We start from the raw sequence: 19,949 nt of genomic DNA on the forward strand, positions 1-19,949 counted from the left end.
TCAAATTTGTTTGGGCCATCATCTTAAATGAACGATGAAGTATTGACAACGATGCCCATCCCATCAAATTAAACATTAAATTCATATTTGTTTTTATTGATGCAATATCGCTAGCAATTACTTATCTGCACAATGATTCGCACACAAGCTTTTAGAAGAGGTTGCAGGCACTCAATTGTTTTCAGGTATGCTTTATAGCTTGATGGTATAATTTGTACATTGTTGTAGTTCGAACACTTGTAACACTTGTATTGTTTGAGCCGTCATCTTAAATGAACAATGAAGTACTGAAAACGATGTCACATCAAATTAAGCATTAAATGCACAGTTGGTTTGATTGAGGCAATCACGCGAGCAATTAATTATCTGCACAATGTTTCGCACAAAAGGTTTTAGATGGTTAAGGACACTCAATCCTTTTCAGGCATGCTTCATAGCTTGATGGTATAATTTACAGATTGTAGTAGTAGTCCAAACACTTATTGTATTTAAATTTGTTTTATCCCCTTTTTCGCCGACACTTCAAATCCCCCCCCCCATCTCTAATGTATCCAAATGTATGATTGAAACTAAAAAAAACGGAGGACGGCAGGGGGCGGATTTCACGTTGAGGAAACTGGGGGGCACCTCAAATTTGTTTGACCCATCATCTCATGAGTGCGATGAAGTTATATATTATAACATATGTAGTTAAATATTAAATGCATATTTGTTGTTATTGGTGCATTAACACGTGTAATTACGTATCTGCACAATGATTTGCCCAAAAGGTTTAGATGATATTGGGGCTCTACATTCAATTGTTTTCAGACATGCTTTTTAGCTTGATGGTATAACTTGCACAGTGTTGTAGCCAAAAACACTTATTGTTTTTAAATTACACACTTATTGTTAGAGCAATCATCTCATATGAATGATCAAGTACTAAAAACGATGTCATCAAATTAAACATAAAATGCACGTATGCTTTTATTGGTGTATTCCCTCGTGCAATTACTACTCTGCAAAATGAATTTCTCAATGAATTTTAGATGGAAGTGGGGTACTACCTTCAATTGTTTTCAGGCATGCTTTATATCTTGACGCTATACTTTTTTGTAGTCCGAACATTTATTATATCCAAATTTGTTTGAACCATTACCTCATATGAATGTTGAAGGACTGACAGCGACGTAATTAGAATAGACATTAAATGGACATTTGGGGCAGAGTGAGAAGCAAAGGGATATAAGTGCCAAAATTAAAAATTTGGAGATAACCAGTAGAAATGATAGATAAACCTCTCGTATGCCTCTGGGCAAGAGATAGTACTAGCAGCTGTAGTAGGTGCTGTTATACAGCTTGATTTTGGAATACATTTTAATGAAAGTCTACAGAGGGACCTTATCTTTAAACGCGTTTTACTTAAAACTTTAAAATGTCCACTTGCATCTCTTTGCTTCTTACTGCCTCATTTGTTTTTACTCTGATGAATTCCCGCTTGCAGTTACTTATTTCCAGAATAATCGTAGAATAAGTAGCAGCGCGTCCGTCATCTCGGGGCTAAACGATGCTTTCTGCTTTAGTCTGCTATGGTGAAGTAGCGTGTTTTGCATTTGGATTGTGGTTTCTTGTTAACTTAATGTAACTATACAATCAAAAAGCCAAACAGTTTAAATATAGCAGAATATTTTATCCCAAAAAATTCTTAAACTGCGTACTATTTGATGGCTTCAACTGTTTAAATTATACAAAACAGTTAACAAGTACGATTTCAGATGCTTCTTTTATTAAAGTAATTCACAACTACTCCTTTTCATTTATAAACAATGGGAGTTTGCGAGTGCAGTGAGTGTAGAGTTTTTTCTTTTATTTAGCATAATTTGTATTTTTATTAGCAGCATTCTGATAATTCTTGAATATTTATCATTTCGCTTTACTTAATACACTGCGATAAATTTCATATGACTTCGAGTAATATGTATTTAACGTCGTAATTTCTCTCTATTTACGCAAATGCATGATTAGTCCTTCCTAATCATTATGTCACTAAGAAGGATTTCCGATTTGCATTTGAATTTTCGCCTCATGTTTATTTAATCAAGATGCCGTTGGCACTTTTCAGGACTCTTGTAGTGATATGTTAGTTTCTGCTTTTGCGGGAAAAACAAATAAATTGCGAATGCAGCGTTTTATATATTTTGTCTTTTCTTTTTTAATGTTTGCAGTATCATGTAAAACACAAAAGAGACTTTTAAGAAAGAGAAAAATGTATGCATTAATCCTAATAGTAATGGAAAAGAAAAAAAACTTTCATATCTCAATGCGAAAATAATTCTTGCATGAACTACAAAGATAAAATTTCATTCTTTAACGTAACAACAGTATTCAAAGACTGGCGAGAAAAACCTCGCTTTTAAAAAGAAATACTAAAATTAAGCGACTAAAGTGGATATTACCACTTTCTCAAGTTCTTTGGATATCAAAGAAGTTCATTTTCGAAAAAAAAAATAGAGGCGTCCGAGTTTCTGGTGAGACCATTTTAATTCTGAAAGCAGTAGCAAATTTACTGGTTTGGAACCGTCTCAATGCATTTTTGGGGGCCACTTTGTCTATCACAGAGTTATGTAAAACATTCAACCAATGCATTTGGAATCCTTCCTCTCTAAGGCCCCTATGATCGGGGGAGGGGGGGGGGCGGTTACTGGTTTGGAACCGTTTCAATGCATTTTTGGGGGTCCCTTTGTCTATCACAGAGTTATGTAAAACATTCAATCAGTGCATTTTAGAATCCTCTCCGAGGCTCGAATGAATAGAGAGGGGGTCGCAGTTGCGACAAAATACATCCGCTATTCTTTCAAAAAAAAAGAGTATCTTTGAAGTAGATACTTTTGCTATGTATATTGAAAGATAACGACATTCAAAGGTGGACAAAAGATTGATCGCAATTTATTTTCTGAAAGTGGATTTCAACAAAGTTTGTCTCACATTATGGAGTGATAAACATTTTTAACACATAACACATCAAAAGTGAAGAACTCGCTTTCTTCTTACATGTATCTCAGAAAGTATTTCATCATTATGGTTTTTATGTTGGTAACTTTTTAGCAGAAAGACTACACAGCAAAATCAAATCAATTAGTTTTGATCTGACTATTTGAAAGGATACTTCAGTAAAATATTTTACTTAATAAGCACCGTTTGATGGTATTTTGATTCGTGTTTTCATTTATTTTTTTAGATTATGGCACACAGAACCCAGGATCACAGCAGGTCAAAAGTCCCGGATGCGATTGTGAGTGGCGTTACCTAAAGCATTACGAAGCGAAAGGGTGCAGACCCGTTTACGAAGAGAAGAAACATTCTGATGGTGAAGAATCTTCATGCACGTGTCCTTGGAGGTTTGATTGTTCGCAGGCAGACGAGCTCCATGCCGATGAACGAGGTAAGAGTTAAAAAAAGAAAGAGAAAGCATACCATACGATACTGAAAGGCTTTTTTTTTAAAACAAGTTTCACCTCACCTTTTGTTTAATTTCGCATCATCGCTAGTCTAAGTCAGTCTGCATAAAAAAGTGAAAAAATGCGCGATGATGTCGATTAACCCCTAGTGATTCTAGAACACAAAAAAATATGTAAAACGTTCCTAAAAGCAGCACTCTTTGAATGAAATATTGAAAAAGCAACGCATTTCTAAACATCTAAATACACGTTTATCTTTGCATATTCAGAAACCCATGTTGTTAAGCGCAAACTGCAAATCATGTTGTACATACATATTCCGGTGTATGAAGGAACTTTTGTCCATGCGAAAGCGTTTAAAGCTTCAAGGCACTAAACCCGAAATAACCTATTGTTGTGAGACTTGAATCAAAAAGCATCTGAAGTCCTTGGATGCAATGCCGAAAGGACTGTTTCTTTGCACTTTGAAGCTGAAAACGTTTTAGACTTCAAAATGCTACGGTAGGCCAAAATGATTGCTGATCAATGTTCTGAAGCAGAAAATATTTCAAAAAAAAGGAGCTGATGTGTGCATCACATGACTTCCTTTTACTCCAATTTAATGTCATTTTCTCTTTTTTGGCAGTTTTAATGTGATTCAATAATTTACTCTCGAAATATCACCAACAATGGCCAAATTGAAACCAGATTTTTAAAAAAATCGCCAAATTTGTCTCCAAATTGGCGACAAAACTTGGCGACCAAAAGACTTGCGATATATCGCCAAGTGTCCGACAAATTATCACACCACTTGAGTTTAAATCGAAATTAACAATGATTTCCCCCCAAAAAGTGGCAAAAGACCCCTTTAGAACCACCCAAATGCAACCGAAAAGGGAGGTGCACAACTAGACCCCACTAGGAGCCTACGTAACAAATTTCAACTTTCTAGGACATTCCGTTTTTGAGTTATGCGACATAAATACGCACGTGCGCACATACATACAGTCACGAGAAAACTCGTAATTAACTCGGGAATCATCATTATGGATATTTCGCGTGTCTATACGTTTTTAGGCACTTATCCACGTGTGGTCGAGTCGAAAAAAAAACTCATTATTCATTCGGGGGTGAGCAAAATGGAACTTAAGGTCGATTTTTGAGTGAAATTTTTTTTGCGAATACAATACTTCCTTTTTTGTAAAAAGAAGTAAAAATGACTGATGTTGCTTCTTCTGGAGCTGAAAACGTTTCAAAACTACAAAACGGCAAGTATAAATTACTGTTGCTTAATGTCCTGAGACTCAAAACGTTTTTGTGTAGTAGAGGAGAGTCGCTTATCAGTGAAAAAAAATTATATTTCGAAAATGATGAGTACTTCCAAATACTTTCTACACTGAATTACGCAACAAATAAAATTTGAAAAAAAATATAAGCTTAGGGAAAAAACTATTTTTAAAAAAAATCGCCATTTAAGAGAAAAAGCGTTACGGTTTACTCTGGCAGTATAACACGTGAGTCAATGTCAGATTAGAAAATATTGCTCTTGTTTTAACCAAATATCCGCTGCACAAGCAACGAAAAAGGAGAAAAAATAATTTTAATGTATTATTTTTCAAATGAAAAGTATGATACGATGAAACATGTTTTTCTTAATATCAAAGAAGTTATCAAATTGGATGGTCTACATTTACTCTAAAAATCTGCATTTACTCCATAAATGCAGATCAAAACAGAAAGTATTCTTTACATACCCTATAGTTTACTGAAGAATGCACAAATTTCAAACTCCGTCTTTCAACAATGATATAGTCCTGAGTTTTAGCTCATAAATAAGACGTGGTGTAAAGCACTAAATCGAAAAATTACGCATGTTTGTAAATGTTTCCAAACATGAGCGTAAACTGCTGTTTATTCTCCATGGTAGTATCGTCCGTTCTCAATCACGCATAGCATTCGCAAACGATTCCACTTAAAAACGAAGTAATAAGTTGTGGATGGGCACTTTCCAAAGTTTTCAACTTGAAGCATCCACTTGCAATCTTTTTTTCAATTTCAATATATTATTTTACATTTCCTATTTGCACCATTTTATTTCGTTTCACACGGTTCTAAAAGTCTATCAATCAATCTCGGCAAAAAATTATTATTAAGTAAATAAAAATTCCCCATTGCCCCAAATTTGATAAATTCAAAGCAGACCTGACGTATGCATGAACTAGGGGAAGGTTTTACCCAAGAAAATCAGACAATTATGTGAATTTCTAAAAATAACATAATTTAAAAAATGCTTCATAAAAAAAAATAAATGACTACTTTTAAATAAACTATTTATATAACTTTGATAACTAACGTAAGGTTGCAAACAAAGTACAGATATGACAAAACGAAAGAAATGTCTAAAAATTTGAGGGTTAACGGCTTTCCACGAATACGTTTAACCGATTCCATAAGATTGCTATCAACCCTAAATGTTTTCTCTAAATGTTAATATAGGACCACAGATGTGCTGCAAAAACTACATCGTCTGGCTTATCATATAATGAGCTATCTAATGAATATTTAAAACTCGATGAAATATCGGAGAGCGTAACCGACCTTTTGGTTAATATAAATCATTCTCTTGGAGTAGGTACGTTCTCCGGCAGTGTGATAGTGTAAAGCGTAAAAGAGTTTCTGACCGAAAGTTTCGCTCAACTTGGAATACGCTTCCGCAATCAATCACTTACCTTTCGAACTTAGAATTTTTGGGAGGAAAAAAAATTGGAACTTAAATGACTTCGGGGGAAAGTTTGGAATTCATTATCTTGTCATCTTAACTTGATATAAGATCTTAAGGAATACTTCGGATTAATCAGTTATAAGTAATATCGGAAGCCAAATACTTTTACGAGTTTTAAAAGGGGCTTAACTTAATCATTTTAAAACTTAGGAGAGAACTTCTTTTTTCAAGAAATATTGCTAAAATGATAAAGCGGATATACAGGGTGAGCATAAAAGGATGATCAGATTATTAGAGTCTATACTTTAAAGCTATTACCCATTGTAAAATAACTCATACATAAAGTAATTAATGAAAAAAAAAATCTTCCATCACATGCACAATTTTGTTCAGTAACGAATGTTTAATGCTTGAGACTTTTTCAACACTAGACTTACGGTAACCTTTCTACACCTAGAAATATAGCAGGGGTCGTTTTGACCCTCCGAAAGAAATGATATATATTTATAACACGTACACCTCTAGGTTCAACCCTTCAGTTTGGATTTAAAACAAAAAGCTTTTTTCTTGAAAAATGTATAGCATTAAAGAACACGATGATTTAGGAAAAGTCAAGGAAAGATTAAGCTTTCTCTAAAAATATATAGGAGCAGTTTGCAAAAAAAAAAAATGCTTAGGGCTAAAATGACACCTTTTGTAATTCTCGTTCTAAAAAATAAATATGTAATAGGTCAACTAGTCAACTATTAAGTACAAACCATATTTCAATTTTTTTCCCCCAACCCACCCCGTATGATTTATTTTCATTAAACTACGTCAAAGACTCTCCTTATCAACCTTAGGAAACAAAAATGCTACAAGAACTTCAAGAGCCCATTTCTTCAGGATATTCGAACCATTGACAGTGTTACCACAAAACATGTGGAAAGAGCTGGATTAAAAATTAGATGTTTGTCGTGAAACAAAAAGCTCACAGGCTAACCATTTGTAACTAAGGAAAAAAAGTTATGTTTTTCGTTACTTCGCGTATCAATTATTTTTATGTGTCTAATAGTTTCAAAAATATAAGTTTTTAAAATCATTTTATTCTTTTGTGATAAGCCCGTACACACACTTATTATTTGTTATTACACACTTATGTGTAAATAGTGTAATAGTGTAAGTGTTAAGCCAAAACTTTTTGATACCGATGATACGTGTAAGTAATTCAACAATAATATTTAAAACTAATCATTCTCACGTTAACATAAAACCAAAGGCATATATAATGTAATTTTTCATGCTCTGAGGAATTCTAAACGATATTCTATTAAACAAAGTGACATTGATTAAAATTTCGTTCATTAAATAATTCGACCTCACAAACTAACTCGCCATGTAAAGTATATACTTGTAGTCTTTTAAAAGACTTTATGCCAATAATTCAAACAAACAAAAAAATAAATAATTCTTTACGGAAAGTTCTGTGAATTGGGAGTTGAAGGGTTTAAAAATAAATTGTTTTCAACTTACTTTCGTTTTGAAAGCCCCAAATACAGCAGAAAACACTTTGAAAAAAAAGTTAATGACTATATTATCGACTTACTTTCGAAATACCAATATTCAAATAGCATAGATGTTGATGTGATGGCACTGTTAGAACTGCTAATTGTATTTTATTGTATTTTTAATCATGTTGATATTCCTCATGAGTAGTCTTATGGTATTTTCCCAAATTGTCGTAACATTGTTGACTATAATTTGCAGTTTTTACTGAACGAAAAATAACACTATTATTTACCTTCATGTAGGGTTTTTTTTTTTGGTTTTTTTCATTTCTTTTTCCTTTGGTGTTATTATTATTATTATTGTAATGATTTTTTTTTCTGTAATGATAAACAAATTTTTCATTGATACATCTAGTGTTTACATGGATGTGTATTAAAAATGTATCGTATCGTTTTCGCAAAATGTTGTTTAATGTTTTGTAATTACAAATGTGTACATTTGATTACACGTTTATATTCATTCAAACTCTCATTCGCTTACTAGGCTTTAAAATGAAACTGAATTTCTCTTTCCAGCTTGCATTTACAAGAAGCATGTATATCCCATTGGCTCTAAAATAACAACGAACAACCCGTGCGAAACATGTTCTTGTGTGAGGGATTACTTCACCCAAGCAGCCACCATTTCTTGCAGCAATACAGAGTGTCCCACCGTGTATTCTCAAACGCCTCTGCCGGAGGGATGCCATTATGTCTATAAAGAAAACATGTGCTGTCCCACCAGTGTAGAATGCCGTGAGTAACTGTATATTTTCTGTTTCTTCTTATTACTAGAAGTAAATACTAACATTAATCTACAAGTTACCATTTCGTAACGGGTACTTTGGCTGAACTGCAAGATTACAGGCAGAAATATCAGGGGTTCCCACCCTTCCTGAGAACAAGGGCGCAGCCCTCCCCCTAAATCGCGAAGACCCCCTCCTAAAAGCAAGAGGCCCCCCCCCCTCCCAAAAAAAATGAAAAATACCCCTTCCATAAAAATTTTAATGCGCTGTCTGCTCCATGAATCCCCCCCCCTTTTGGACACCCGTGGTAACATTCATTTATATGAAAACTAGAAAATCGCCGGTCAAGATGTGACGGGTGAAAACTGCTTCTACATTTGTACGAAGCAATTGCCAGTTTAAAGGTACTTTTTGATTTTTGAAATTGTAACCCTAACGCCAGCGGATGATATTTAAAATTTCAACAACTCCTTTGATGATTCTTCATTTCTCTAAAATGACTGTTTTACAAGTAAAACAGTTAAGTTACCGGATCCAGTTCAGTTTTGTCAAAAAAAGCCTTTCCCTGCATGTTAATCATTTCCAAAACATATTATCAAATTATCATGCCGTGGGGCGAGTTTCATTGTTAATGACGTCGGGAGTGCTACTGGAGCATTATCTATTATACATATGAGGATTAGAAGTAAATACTAACATTAATCTAAAACTTACTACACCGTAGCAAGAACTTAGGCTGAACAGCAAGATTTTAGGCAGTAATATTCATTTATATGAAAATTAAATAGTTTCCAGTATCCTCGCGCTTTGAATTCACTTGACTCAAAACAATAAACCGGTAATTTCCGACAATGTTTCGTCTACGAGAAATTGCATTTTGATTTTTATAAATATATATATATATATATTTTTTTCTGATTTTAGAGACAAAACATTTAACTTATATTCTGGATCTCCACCATTTTCTCAATTTTTCGGTACTATTTTTTTTTTTTTTTTTACATTCGTCGTTTTTTTTTTAGAGATTTTTTTTCATTTCCGACATTGATGTTAGTGTAAACAAATTTGAAAAATTGCTCTAAAAACATAAAAAAAACCTCATGCAACAAACAGCCAAATAAAATTCGTTGAAATAGCTGTCGTTAGATTATGTCATAGTTTTTTTTTCATCATATTTTATCGTAACATCATTTGGACGTACCCTTTGTGGATATTTTTTATCAACAGTGCTCTTCAATAAAGCTGGCCTGAAGAAAATTCGGCTGTTGTACCAAATTTCAAATAGAAATTAAATTTTCAGTCATTATTTTTGTAATTGTTATTATTATCATTATTATTGTTTTTAAATTTAAATGTTCAAAACTGAGCAAAAAATGTTGAAATTATTAAGAAAGAGAAAAAAAAAATGGTAGACGGTGTCGTAGTCAAGATATCTCCAGAGAAAAAAACAATTCGTTCGTATTGGATCATTACCTGTAGAGTTAGAAAAGGAGAAACAGATGACCGACAGCCACGCCTTTAAGACCTACTTTATTTATTTTGTATTCATTCAATTAAGTAAAGTATGAAAAGAAAATTAATTAATTCTGATCTTTTTGTTTAAACATGTTTCATGTTTTCAAAACTGCTCAATTCTATTGTTTGCAGGCCAATAGATGGCAGCACTATTTTCCTCGAACTAACATTTTTCTATGATTACAGGATAAAATTTTTTTGTCTACATTTATTTCGGCTTGTCAGATTTAAAAAAACAACGCACTCAAAAATCGGAGAAAAAAAAAACTTGCTTTAAAATGTCACAATTTTCTGAAACATACAAACCATGTCCACCAGTTCTTTCTAAAAATATTGCACAATTTTATATTTTAATTATTTATACAAGTCATGACTGTTCTTGTACATCCTAAAGGCTTCTTTAAATTTGAATTTTCCGAAAGGTAATTGGACTTTTCAAAAATTATTATTTATTTATTTATTTTATTTATTAATTAATTTATTTTTTATTTATTTTTTTTTTGAGTGAAATTACCTTTCTGTGCATCTTTAGACGATATGCAATGTTTTTTTTTTCATTCATTTATGAAATAAAGAATTAAAGATGTTGAAAAAAATAGGATTCATTATTATTTCATACTTATTTATTTTTTTACTCACTTTGCAGCCACAGCTCAAAAAGATAATGTTTATAAAGGTAAGTTCCGTTTTATCTACTATTTTTTAAACTGGCAATCCAATATAATCATTATTTCATAATATATTTTAAGTTGGTTTCGTTATCGATTACTTTATGTTTGAAATAATACATTAATTATGCTGCCAATGCCAATTCTGTAGTAAATTCATTAATTTTTCCATGAATTTTAACGTAAAAAAATGTGAACATTTTCGGAAATATGTGCATATGGTTTTTTTCTTTAAAAAATGCGTATAAAGGAGGGTCGTATTGATGAGATTTCCTCAGATCTAGTCGGACAAAAACAAACGAACCAGATCTAACAGGAATTTAAAAAAAAAAAAGAAAGTAAACTTTCAACCACCTCTTATTTTAAAAGTCCGCGGGAGCAAAAAATTTGCATGCGTCCTAAAAATCCGCATATGTTCCAGTAATGAATTTAATTCTAAGCATATGTTTCTATTTTGGTACTGAAACATATTTAATAATCAATAAAAAGAAACACAAACATGTGTTCCACATTTACCTTCTGTATCGAAAACAAAAATCAAGTTCTTCTCTAAGCCTAATTCCCACTAGTTCCTTCTCACGCCAGAAGGAAAACAGTTTTTCCGCTGAAACAATTTCAACAAAACACATTTTAATAATACAATCCTTCATTACTAATAATGTATTTTTTCAGTTTCATATTGAATTTTATGCTGTCAATCACCGATCAAACCTGCGGTTTGAACGAAAAGTTCATTTTCAATAGCTGAAACTAGTCGCGGCTTGAACGGAAAGCTCAGTCTCAATTACAGTTAACTGAAGTTGCACTGATATGTAGAGAATCGTTTCACGTTCTTTCTTCGTACGCTACAAAATGATTGCTGTAATTGAACCTTTGCTTAAATAAATTAATAAATAAGTCATCTTTCGTTCAGCATTTGTTATTGACAAACACCGTGTAACTTAAATTTGTTCAAGACAATAATTGACATCTGTAGTTTTCTTGGTTCAAGTAACTCCATAGAACTTTATAGTACATTGTAAGAATGATTTATATTGCTAACACAGTAAACCCTCGTTACATCGCGAATCGTTATATCACTCATTCGGATATGTCGCGCTTTTCCTTTGTCTCCCAAAAAATTTCATTTAAAAAAAAATGCTGTCTTACATTTTACATCACAGGAAAAAAAAATTATATTTCTCAGAAAAAGTATTTTCTTCCTTTTGTAATCAATGGAAAAAACGTTCTTATTTTTCACATACTTAGCTTAATTTGTTGCAGTTTACTTTGCAACTTTCGATTCGTATTCCACCAAAAAACAACCAAAAAAAATATTTTTTCCTTAGTTGAAGAGAAAAAATTGTAGACGAAATTTCCTACGCTTTTATTAAAAAAATAGTTCTTCTATGATAATAAACCAGTAAAGATGTCATTAATTTTTACGTTAATTGATTTCTTATTTTTAATGACCTCGGTACTTTGCATTTTCGGATAAATCGCGCTTTTTTTTTTTTTTTTTGTCTCCCGAAAAGCGAGATAGAACTAAAGGTTACTGTATTAAACGCTCACTATTATTTAATGAACTTATGCTCTTAAATGAATAACAAGAATCCTACAACGGAAAGATATATTACCTTTCATCCTTATTTACCAACGCACCACCCTCCCTTTTTCTGTAATCAGCTCTCAACACCATTGGAGTTACTTAAGAATACAGTTCTCCCCTGACAAGAAACATCAACAACATCAGTAAAACCTTCCCACGATCATCCTCAAACCCGGTAGGGTGGTCATATTTCAATCTGTCTCTTTCCATGATATTCGCAATTAACTTCTTTAGTACATCCTTTGTATGGAGGATAATCTTGGAGAATTTTGAAAAGTTGCTGGTCCCTTAGACATTTTTCATTGTGATTTGAATAGTTTGTTGCAGATTCTCGAGCAAAAGAAAAATGTGTCTTGTATTCACTAATATTCTTTGTATTTCCTTAAAGTATTCACTTGAAACTTATCAATGAACAAGAAATATTAGATAGTATTTTTAAGTGTATCTTATGTCACTCCAACAATTTGTTATTAATAAGTCTTAATTTAAGACTTGTATTAATAATATGCTCCTGTTGTGACTGCAGATACTAAATCATTTGGAAAAGAAGATTAAATCAAAGGTTAAATAATTCTTTTACAACCGATGATTAAACCATTACTCAACTGTCAAAAGAAAAAGCGATGAAGCTCATACAGCAACAGCGCATCGGTGGTCGGGGATCTTTCGCGAGGGAAATTAAAAGACCCTCATAATATACGGAATGCAAAATAAACTTTTTATCGCGTCTTCTTACCAACTGAGACTATGTTGTTTTTGCTATTGTCTTGTGCCAGCTAGGCTGGCAATTTGGGGTGCGCGGCTTCACTTTTCCAACTGTACTGTAATCTGGTGTGAAGTCCGACTTCCCCAGTACACACATGCCACAAGGACCCGTTTATAGGGTAGGCAACCATTCACAGCATAACAACACATTCATACAAGGAAAGGAGAAGCACAGGAGAGAAAAAGTACATCCATACCTGGATTCGAACCCGGGACCTCCCCACCACAGTCAAACTTCACTGACCACTGTTGTCGTTAGAAATACAAATGCGAAAAACGAGCAAAAAATAAACGACAACTACACTTTGAAAATGCATTGTAAAATATATTAGTAATTTATCTTTAAACAATTGAAGTATTACATTAGAAAAAAATTACTTTGCAGTTCCAATCTGTGAGTACAAAGGCAAGATGTACTACGAAGGTGAACAGATCTACCCAGATGAAGATCCATGTTTGATCTGCTTGTGTAATCAGAACTGGACTGGCATTAACAGCACAAGCTGCAGGCAGCACGATTGCATGTTGGAGAGAGATTCGAGGAAATTGAAGCAAGGCTGCATTCCTATTTACCACGAGAAGACATGCTGTCCCATCGACTATCATTGTGGTAAGTTGAAGTAAAAATTCGTCAGTGTAAAACAAAGGACTGTTTACGAATGTTGCACAGCGGCTGTAGGTACGTAACACGTGTTATCTGTCGGCTGTTGTTACGGAGTAAAACTCAATTTTAAAGTAGATAGTGAAGCACGAAAATCATGCATCTTCTAGTAGTGGACAGTAGATAAGTTAATTATTTGCAATGTATTTTAACCTAACTGATACGGAGGCAGATTGATGTCAGATTTTTAATTTATTTGTGCTGTATCCTAGTCAAATATCAGTCGTAAATTTGCTCTGGCATACAATTTTTCTAACACACTCTGCTCACCATTGCTATGGAATTGGAAACGTTCAGCTAGGACGAGTCTATCTGAGTGAGAGGGAAAGTTAAATTTGTGTGCGTGAACATTAAAAATGTGCGTGTTTCAATGTGACACTGAATAATTTAGAGGCTGGCAAACATCTGCAAACGCTGACATCCCAAAAAACTAGTAGATGCTTCCATTTCCGCCTATAAACCGGATGTTAGTCTTACCATCTCATCAGTGGTCGGACAGTTACACTCTATAAACGATCATTTTAGCTACGTAGCATACACAACCGTAATACATGCTACATTCCAAAATCTAGAAGTTACATGTTCTGTATCCCATAAACTAACAACAATCAAAGTGTTCAAATTATTGTTAGGGCAACCTCACCTGGCTGCGTAGTAATGCTGCATAATTGGGATCTGCGTGACTTTCACAATGCTGCCAGGTTAGGTTTGCTCCAACTATAACCAGGGCCGACAAGAGGACATATTAGCCTAATCGGAAAATAGGGACCTGGTCTTTGGTGGGGCCCAGTCCCGGATTGGAGTGGTTTAAGCTTTCTAAGTTTTAAGATGGGAGGTGACTCCGATGACCTAATTGACAAGGTGTCCGCCTTGGCTTTTGGCGGCCTTAACTATAGCTATTCGTAAAACTGTAGGAGAATTATGGTACGGAAAGAAGATAACATGAGATCACCTTTCGTATCTTTTGATTTGTGAAATAAATTTCTGTTTTTTCTTTAATCTTTCTTATAGCTGATGAAGACTTCGACTTCAAAGGCAATAAAGGTCCAAGTTTTAAGTCTGAAGATGATGAAGGTAAGATCACTTATATGTTGTCAATAAATTCGTATGCATTGCATTAAATGTATTGTTGGTCAATGAAAAAATACACCTTTATTCGACTGATATTAGAAAACTGTGTACTCAATATTCATCTAACATCATCTTTTCATGCAAACATTTTAAAGTCATTTAAATATATGTCAACAACAAAGTTTAAAACTGATAGGTATTATCCGATAAAAGCTGTGTCTCAACTAAACAAACTGGTATGTCAGTCTTAAATAAAAAAGAATGAGCACTATTAGTAATAAAATATATATAGTATCAAGGTAAAAAAAACACATCACACGTTGTCAATAAAAAAGTTATTTCAGGGCTGCGATAAAAATATCACTGTAGCTTTGAAACTACAGTCTGTACATTTCGATTATTCGTAACTGTTACAAATAATCAGATTATGCAGAAAAAAAAGGGAACAAAATAATTTGAATAGAAGTCAGGATGATATTTTTAAATCATAACTCAAAACACAATAAGCAAGAAAAATGACAATTTGTATTGAATTTTCAGTAGTGAGATTGATTTAAAAATATTTCAAGACAATTGATTTTTTTTTTGTTCGTAAAGAATATTTGTTTATTTGATATTCGTTGTTTTAAAGGTAGCAAAAAAAAAAAAAAACCTGAAAGTTTAAGGTACCACATATTTTTGCATGAAAGCTTATGATAAATTCATCGAAGCAGGCTTTATTTTCGTTTTTTCGCTGAAATTGAATGATAGATACTTTAAGTTTTAAGAAAAACTTCAAACGAAACAACAACTTCAACGAAAATATTTCCGTTCATGTCAAAAGTTTAAATATCTATAAATTTTGAAAACTTCTTCGAAAAAAACTAATAACGTGATATATATATATATATATATATATATATATATATATATATATATATATATATATATATATATATACATATATATATATATATATATATATATATATATATGGGGGACAGAAGAGCTAATTTTATACCGAATCACCCGAATAATCTAGTTGAATTATCAAAAACTGCATTGTAGTATTCTTTACCAAATCCTCAATTCATCGATTGTCACACTCCCAATTCTGTAAAACATTTTTTAACTTTACTTCCAGATGAGATGTGTTACTTTGAAAGTCGTTACTATCCTGTTGGTCACGTTCTCGACATCAAGCATCCAACTAACTGCGTGACATGTACATGCAAAACGCCACCTGACTTTACATGCATTCATAGTTCCTGCCCGCCTCCACCAAACAATGACTACAACAACTGCAAGGCTGTTTACAAACCTCATTCCTGCTGCCCGGATTACACATGTGAAGAAAAAGCTAGTGAGTACAATATTGTCGCATTTATAAAGCTAAAAATTACCACCCGAAAAACGGAGCTAAGGCAAAGCTGCCTGTAAGTACCAAACAGCTCAGTTACATCATTCATAGACTACAGTTTTGCCTTTCCTTCGGACTCATCCTGAAATTGGAATAACCAGCTGAAAGCAAATAACCTCATGTAGAAGCTGAATAAATCTTCATACTGGTAGCTGCCTGCACATAATTCAGAACTCCAATAGGTCTCTTTATGCTGTGAATGAGCTGTTTGGCTGCTTTCAACAGTGTCACACGTGTTTCACGCTGAAAATTTCTTTTTTTTATGGTTAATTCTAATCGTTCTATTATTTTTCCTTATAAATTATTAGCACTAATTTTTTATGTAGTTCTACGTTTAAGGAATGCATACAAATGTAAATATTACTGGCATCTCTTTTCTTACTTTAAAAGAAACTCAAAGGGTTCAGTTAATACAACATTGAACATTTTTTGAAGCGAAACATCATAGCCGTTTTCAAGTTTTTTTTAAATTTGTGTTCATAACTAAGCAGATTTTAATTGAATAAATGAACAGATAACAGTAAGAACAATAGTAGTTTATTTTATAAACAACAACAAAAGTATCCCATTTTGTTGCGAGTTCTATTTTGCATGAGATTCTCGAAAAATAATTAGCAATGAGCATTCGAAAAACAGTTTCAATGTCTGGAAATCTTAACTGATACAAAAGCGTTTTTTTTCCTTTTTCAAACTTTTTTAACACTTGCGAACATTAAAATTTTGAGACCTTTTCCAAATCTAAGAGATTTTCTAATTAATTGATTGAATTAAAGTATTTAAATAATTATTTGAAACGCTAATATATATTTGGGTATTTTCTCAACAATTACTTCGATTCGTAGTCATTCCTAATACAATGACGATGTTAAATTTGAAGACTAGTTTCTTGCATTGGTAAAATATTGTTAAAAATATACAAGTTCATAGCATTCATTTTAATGCGTAAATGTTTTACGCATTATTCGTAATTCCACATTATAAGAAAAAAATACATGAAGTTATATTTACGAACAAAAGCGTTACGAACCTTTCCTTTCATTTTAAATATTCTTTTTTATTAATAAACCAGCCAGCAGTTACTAACTCTAGAGGAAGTCCAAACTGTATATCTATGTTACTGCAGCGAATGATATCAATCTGAATTGAACAGCTTCATAAATTACTCACTAAAATGCAGCTAATGTGCGATACTTGAATTTCTGTAGAGCTTGATGTTCTTCAGTATGTTCATAAAATATCGATTTGTAATAAGTTAGTTTCTGACAACAATTATTATTTATATTATTTTCAAGAATTACTTTAAAACTAAAAAGATATAAGTAAAGTAGTATGAAAATTAGAAATATATCTCCTTGGCTATTGAGTTTTTATATTGATTGAAATTTACCACAAATCAATATTAATTGCAATAACATATATTATTGAAATTCTCCACGAAATAAATACAAAAAAGATTTCTTGCTATTCACATTAAAAAGTAAATATTTGTCAGAAGATAAAATCTGCTGAGACAATTATTTGTTCCTATTGACCTTTTTCTAGTGAGCAATATTATTGGTTTTCTGAACAAAATAAAATTTTTACCAGTAAACGCTAAGGAAGATTCAAATCCTGTTAAAATTCTAAGAAAATCAGGTTCAACTGTCCTCTAAGATAAATTGGGTTTATCTACAGCTGTAGGATAGTACTTCCCATTTTTGGTACAAAAAATTATTGCCAAAGCACCACACTCTCGACGAAGTTTGTCATCAAACCCTTTGTATTTTCAAATATTCAAACAAAAAAATAAATAAATAAATAATAGTAATTATAAATTTAAAAAAAAACTGCATTAATTTTGTAAATGTCACTTCTCTACCACAGCAGTGTCAATGCGAGGAAGACATCTAGATCTAGCTGCTGTAGATAGATTAAGCGTTTGATGAATTTGATAAAGCAATTAACTAAATTTAAAGACAAAGGAAAAACGAGGAATTTAAAGATTAAAGTAGGGTTTGATGCTTAAAAAGAAATTTGCAAAGCATACAAATAAAAAGGTTCGGAAAAAATAGGAAGAAAAATTAATTAAAAAAAAAATCTGCGGCATTTTTCGTAGTTTACTCTCTAAATATCACAAACAGTGGCCAAATTGAAACCAGATTTAAAAAAAAAAAAATACCAAATTTGTCGCCAAGTTGGCGACAAAACTTGGCGAACAAAAGACTGGCGATATATCGCCAAGTGTCCGCCGAAGTATAACTCCTCGTGAGTTTACATCGAAATTAACAATGATTCCCCCCCCCCAAAAAAAGGGGCAAAAGACCCCCTTTGAAGCATACGAATGCAACCAAAAAGAAAGGTGCACAACTAGACCCACTAGGAGTCTATGTACCAAATTTCAACTTTCTAGGACATTTCGTTCTTGAGTTATGCGACATACATACACACATACGCACATACATACATAGAGACGTCACGAGAAAACTCGTTGTAATTAACTCGGGAATCGTCAAAATAGATATTTCGGGTGTCTGTACGTTCCTAGGCACATATCCACGTGTGGTCCAGGTTGAAAAAAAAAACTCAACATTCTTTTCGGGGTGAGCAAAATGGAAATTAAGGCCGATTTTAAAGTGACAATTTTTTTCGCAAATACAATACTTCCTTTTTTGTAAAAGGAAGTAAAAATAGCTTACCGTGACGAATTAAAAGGTAGAGTTAATAAACAGATGTATGACTACAGAAATATAGATTCCCTACGGGTTAAGCGTGATATATTCATACTAAAAGATTATAATCTCATAAAAAAAGCAATATGATTTACAAAATTAAGAAATGCATGCAATATACCAGGCAGCCCGGTTATCGCATCCAGAGACTGCAGTTTCGTTCTTATTAGAACTCATCTGTCTGAAATAGTGAATAACCAAGCTAGAGGCGGATGTCATCTTATTGAAGCTGAAAGCGGTAACAAACTGGTAGATATGTTAAATTTATCTCTCCCCAGGCAAGTGTCCGCAGAATGGTGCGGCTCAACTCGTGAATTGAAGGCAAATTTAGGTATTTAGCAGCAAGTTACCACTGCTAAGCCAGGGGTAAGCCCCCCCCCATAACTACTTGCAATATACCAGACAGTCCGGTTATTACATCCAGAGACTGCAGTTTTGTTCGTCTTACCCCATTCCTTATCACCAAAATAACGCCACTATATTCATAATTATATTTGAAGTTACTAAAGTTAAGAAAAATAGCGCACCTTCGAAGAATTTCAATTCTTCAAGTAATTACAGAAGAAATTGAGATACTTGCGTGAGACTTGGATGTGTTGATTGGTTGATTTTTTTTTAAATTTTAATTCTTGAGTTATCCTTAGGTGGTTTCACTGTGAAAAGATATTATAGGTGAAAGTTTACCATTAAATTCATATTTTAGTTTGGAGGAATGCAGTATTTTATTGTGTCTGGGTTGAAAAGATGTTAATTTTTCAAAATCAATGAAGTTCTCACATGAAATACACCCCCAGCTCAGTCATTCCAGCCGAGGACTGCAGTTTTGTGCTTATTAGCATTCGAGCGCTAATAAGAACGAAACTGCAGTCCTCGGCTGGAATGACTGAGCTAGAGGTGTATTTCTTCTGCCTTAGCAGTGGCTATAGGGCGGTAACTTATTGAAAATGAAGTTCTTGACAGAACTTTAAAACTTTTATGTGAAAAATAGTGTTAAATTTTGGATGAATTTTAACATAAAACTCAAGGTTGTGTATTTATTTCTGCATAATAAATCCAAAGAATTTAGAAAGAGTCACATTACTTTTAACCAGTTCCAAAGTACTATGCGTATAAAGTAGATAGTTAATTATGTAGTTCAATAGAAATTCCGTACAATGTACT

At 32.9% G+C, this 19,949-nt stretch overlaps 1 protein-coding gene across 1 annotated transcript in view; it reads left to right on the forward strand.

Annotated features, from left to right (window-relative positions):
- LOC129226741 (uncharacterized) overlaps window positions 1-19,949 on the forward strand; it is an 88,262-nt gene that overhangs the window by 17,716 nt on the left and 50,597 nt on the right. Inside the window, exons 4-9 of the mRNA XM_054861371.1 lie at window positions 3,221-3,424; window positions 8,205-8,423; window positions 10,575-10,604; window positions 13,335-13,559; window positions 14,622-14,684; window positions 15,805-16,023. Of these exons, the coding sequence (XP_054717346.1) occupies window positions 3,221-3,424; window positions 8,205-8,423; window positions 10,575-10,604; window positions 13,335-13,559; window positions 14,622-14,684; window positions 15,805-16,023 (960 nt within the window). The remainder of the gene's footprint in view (window positions 1-3,220; window positions 3,425-8,204; window positions 8,424-10,574; window positions 10,605-13,334; window positions 13,560-14,621; window positions 14,685-15,804; window positions 16,024-19,949) is intronic.

Source organism: Uloborus diversus, chromosome 7 (assembly GCF_026930045.1).
Source record: "Uloborus diversus isolate 005 chromosome 7, Udiv.v.3.1, whole genome shotgun sequence".
In the NCBI taxonomy this organism is placed as follows: domain Eukaryota; kingdom Metazoa; phylum Arthropoda; class Arachnida; order Araneae; family Uloboridae; genus Uloborus; species Uloborus diversus.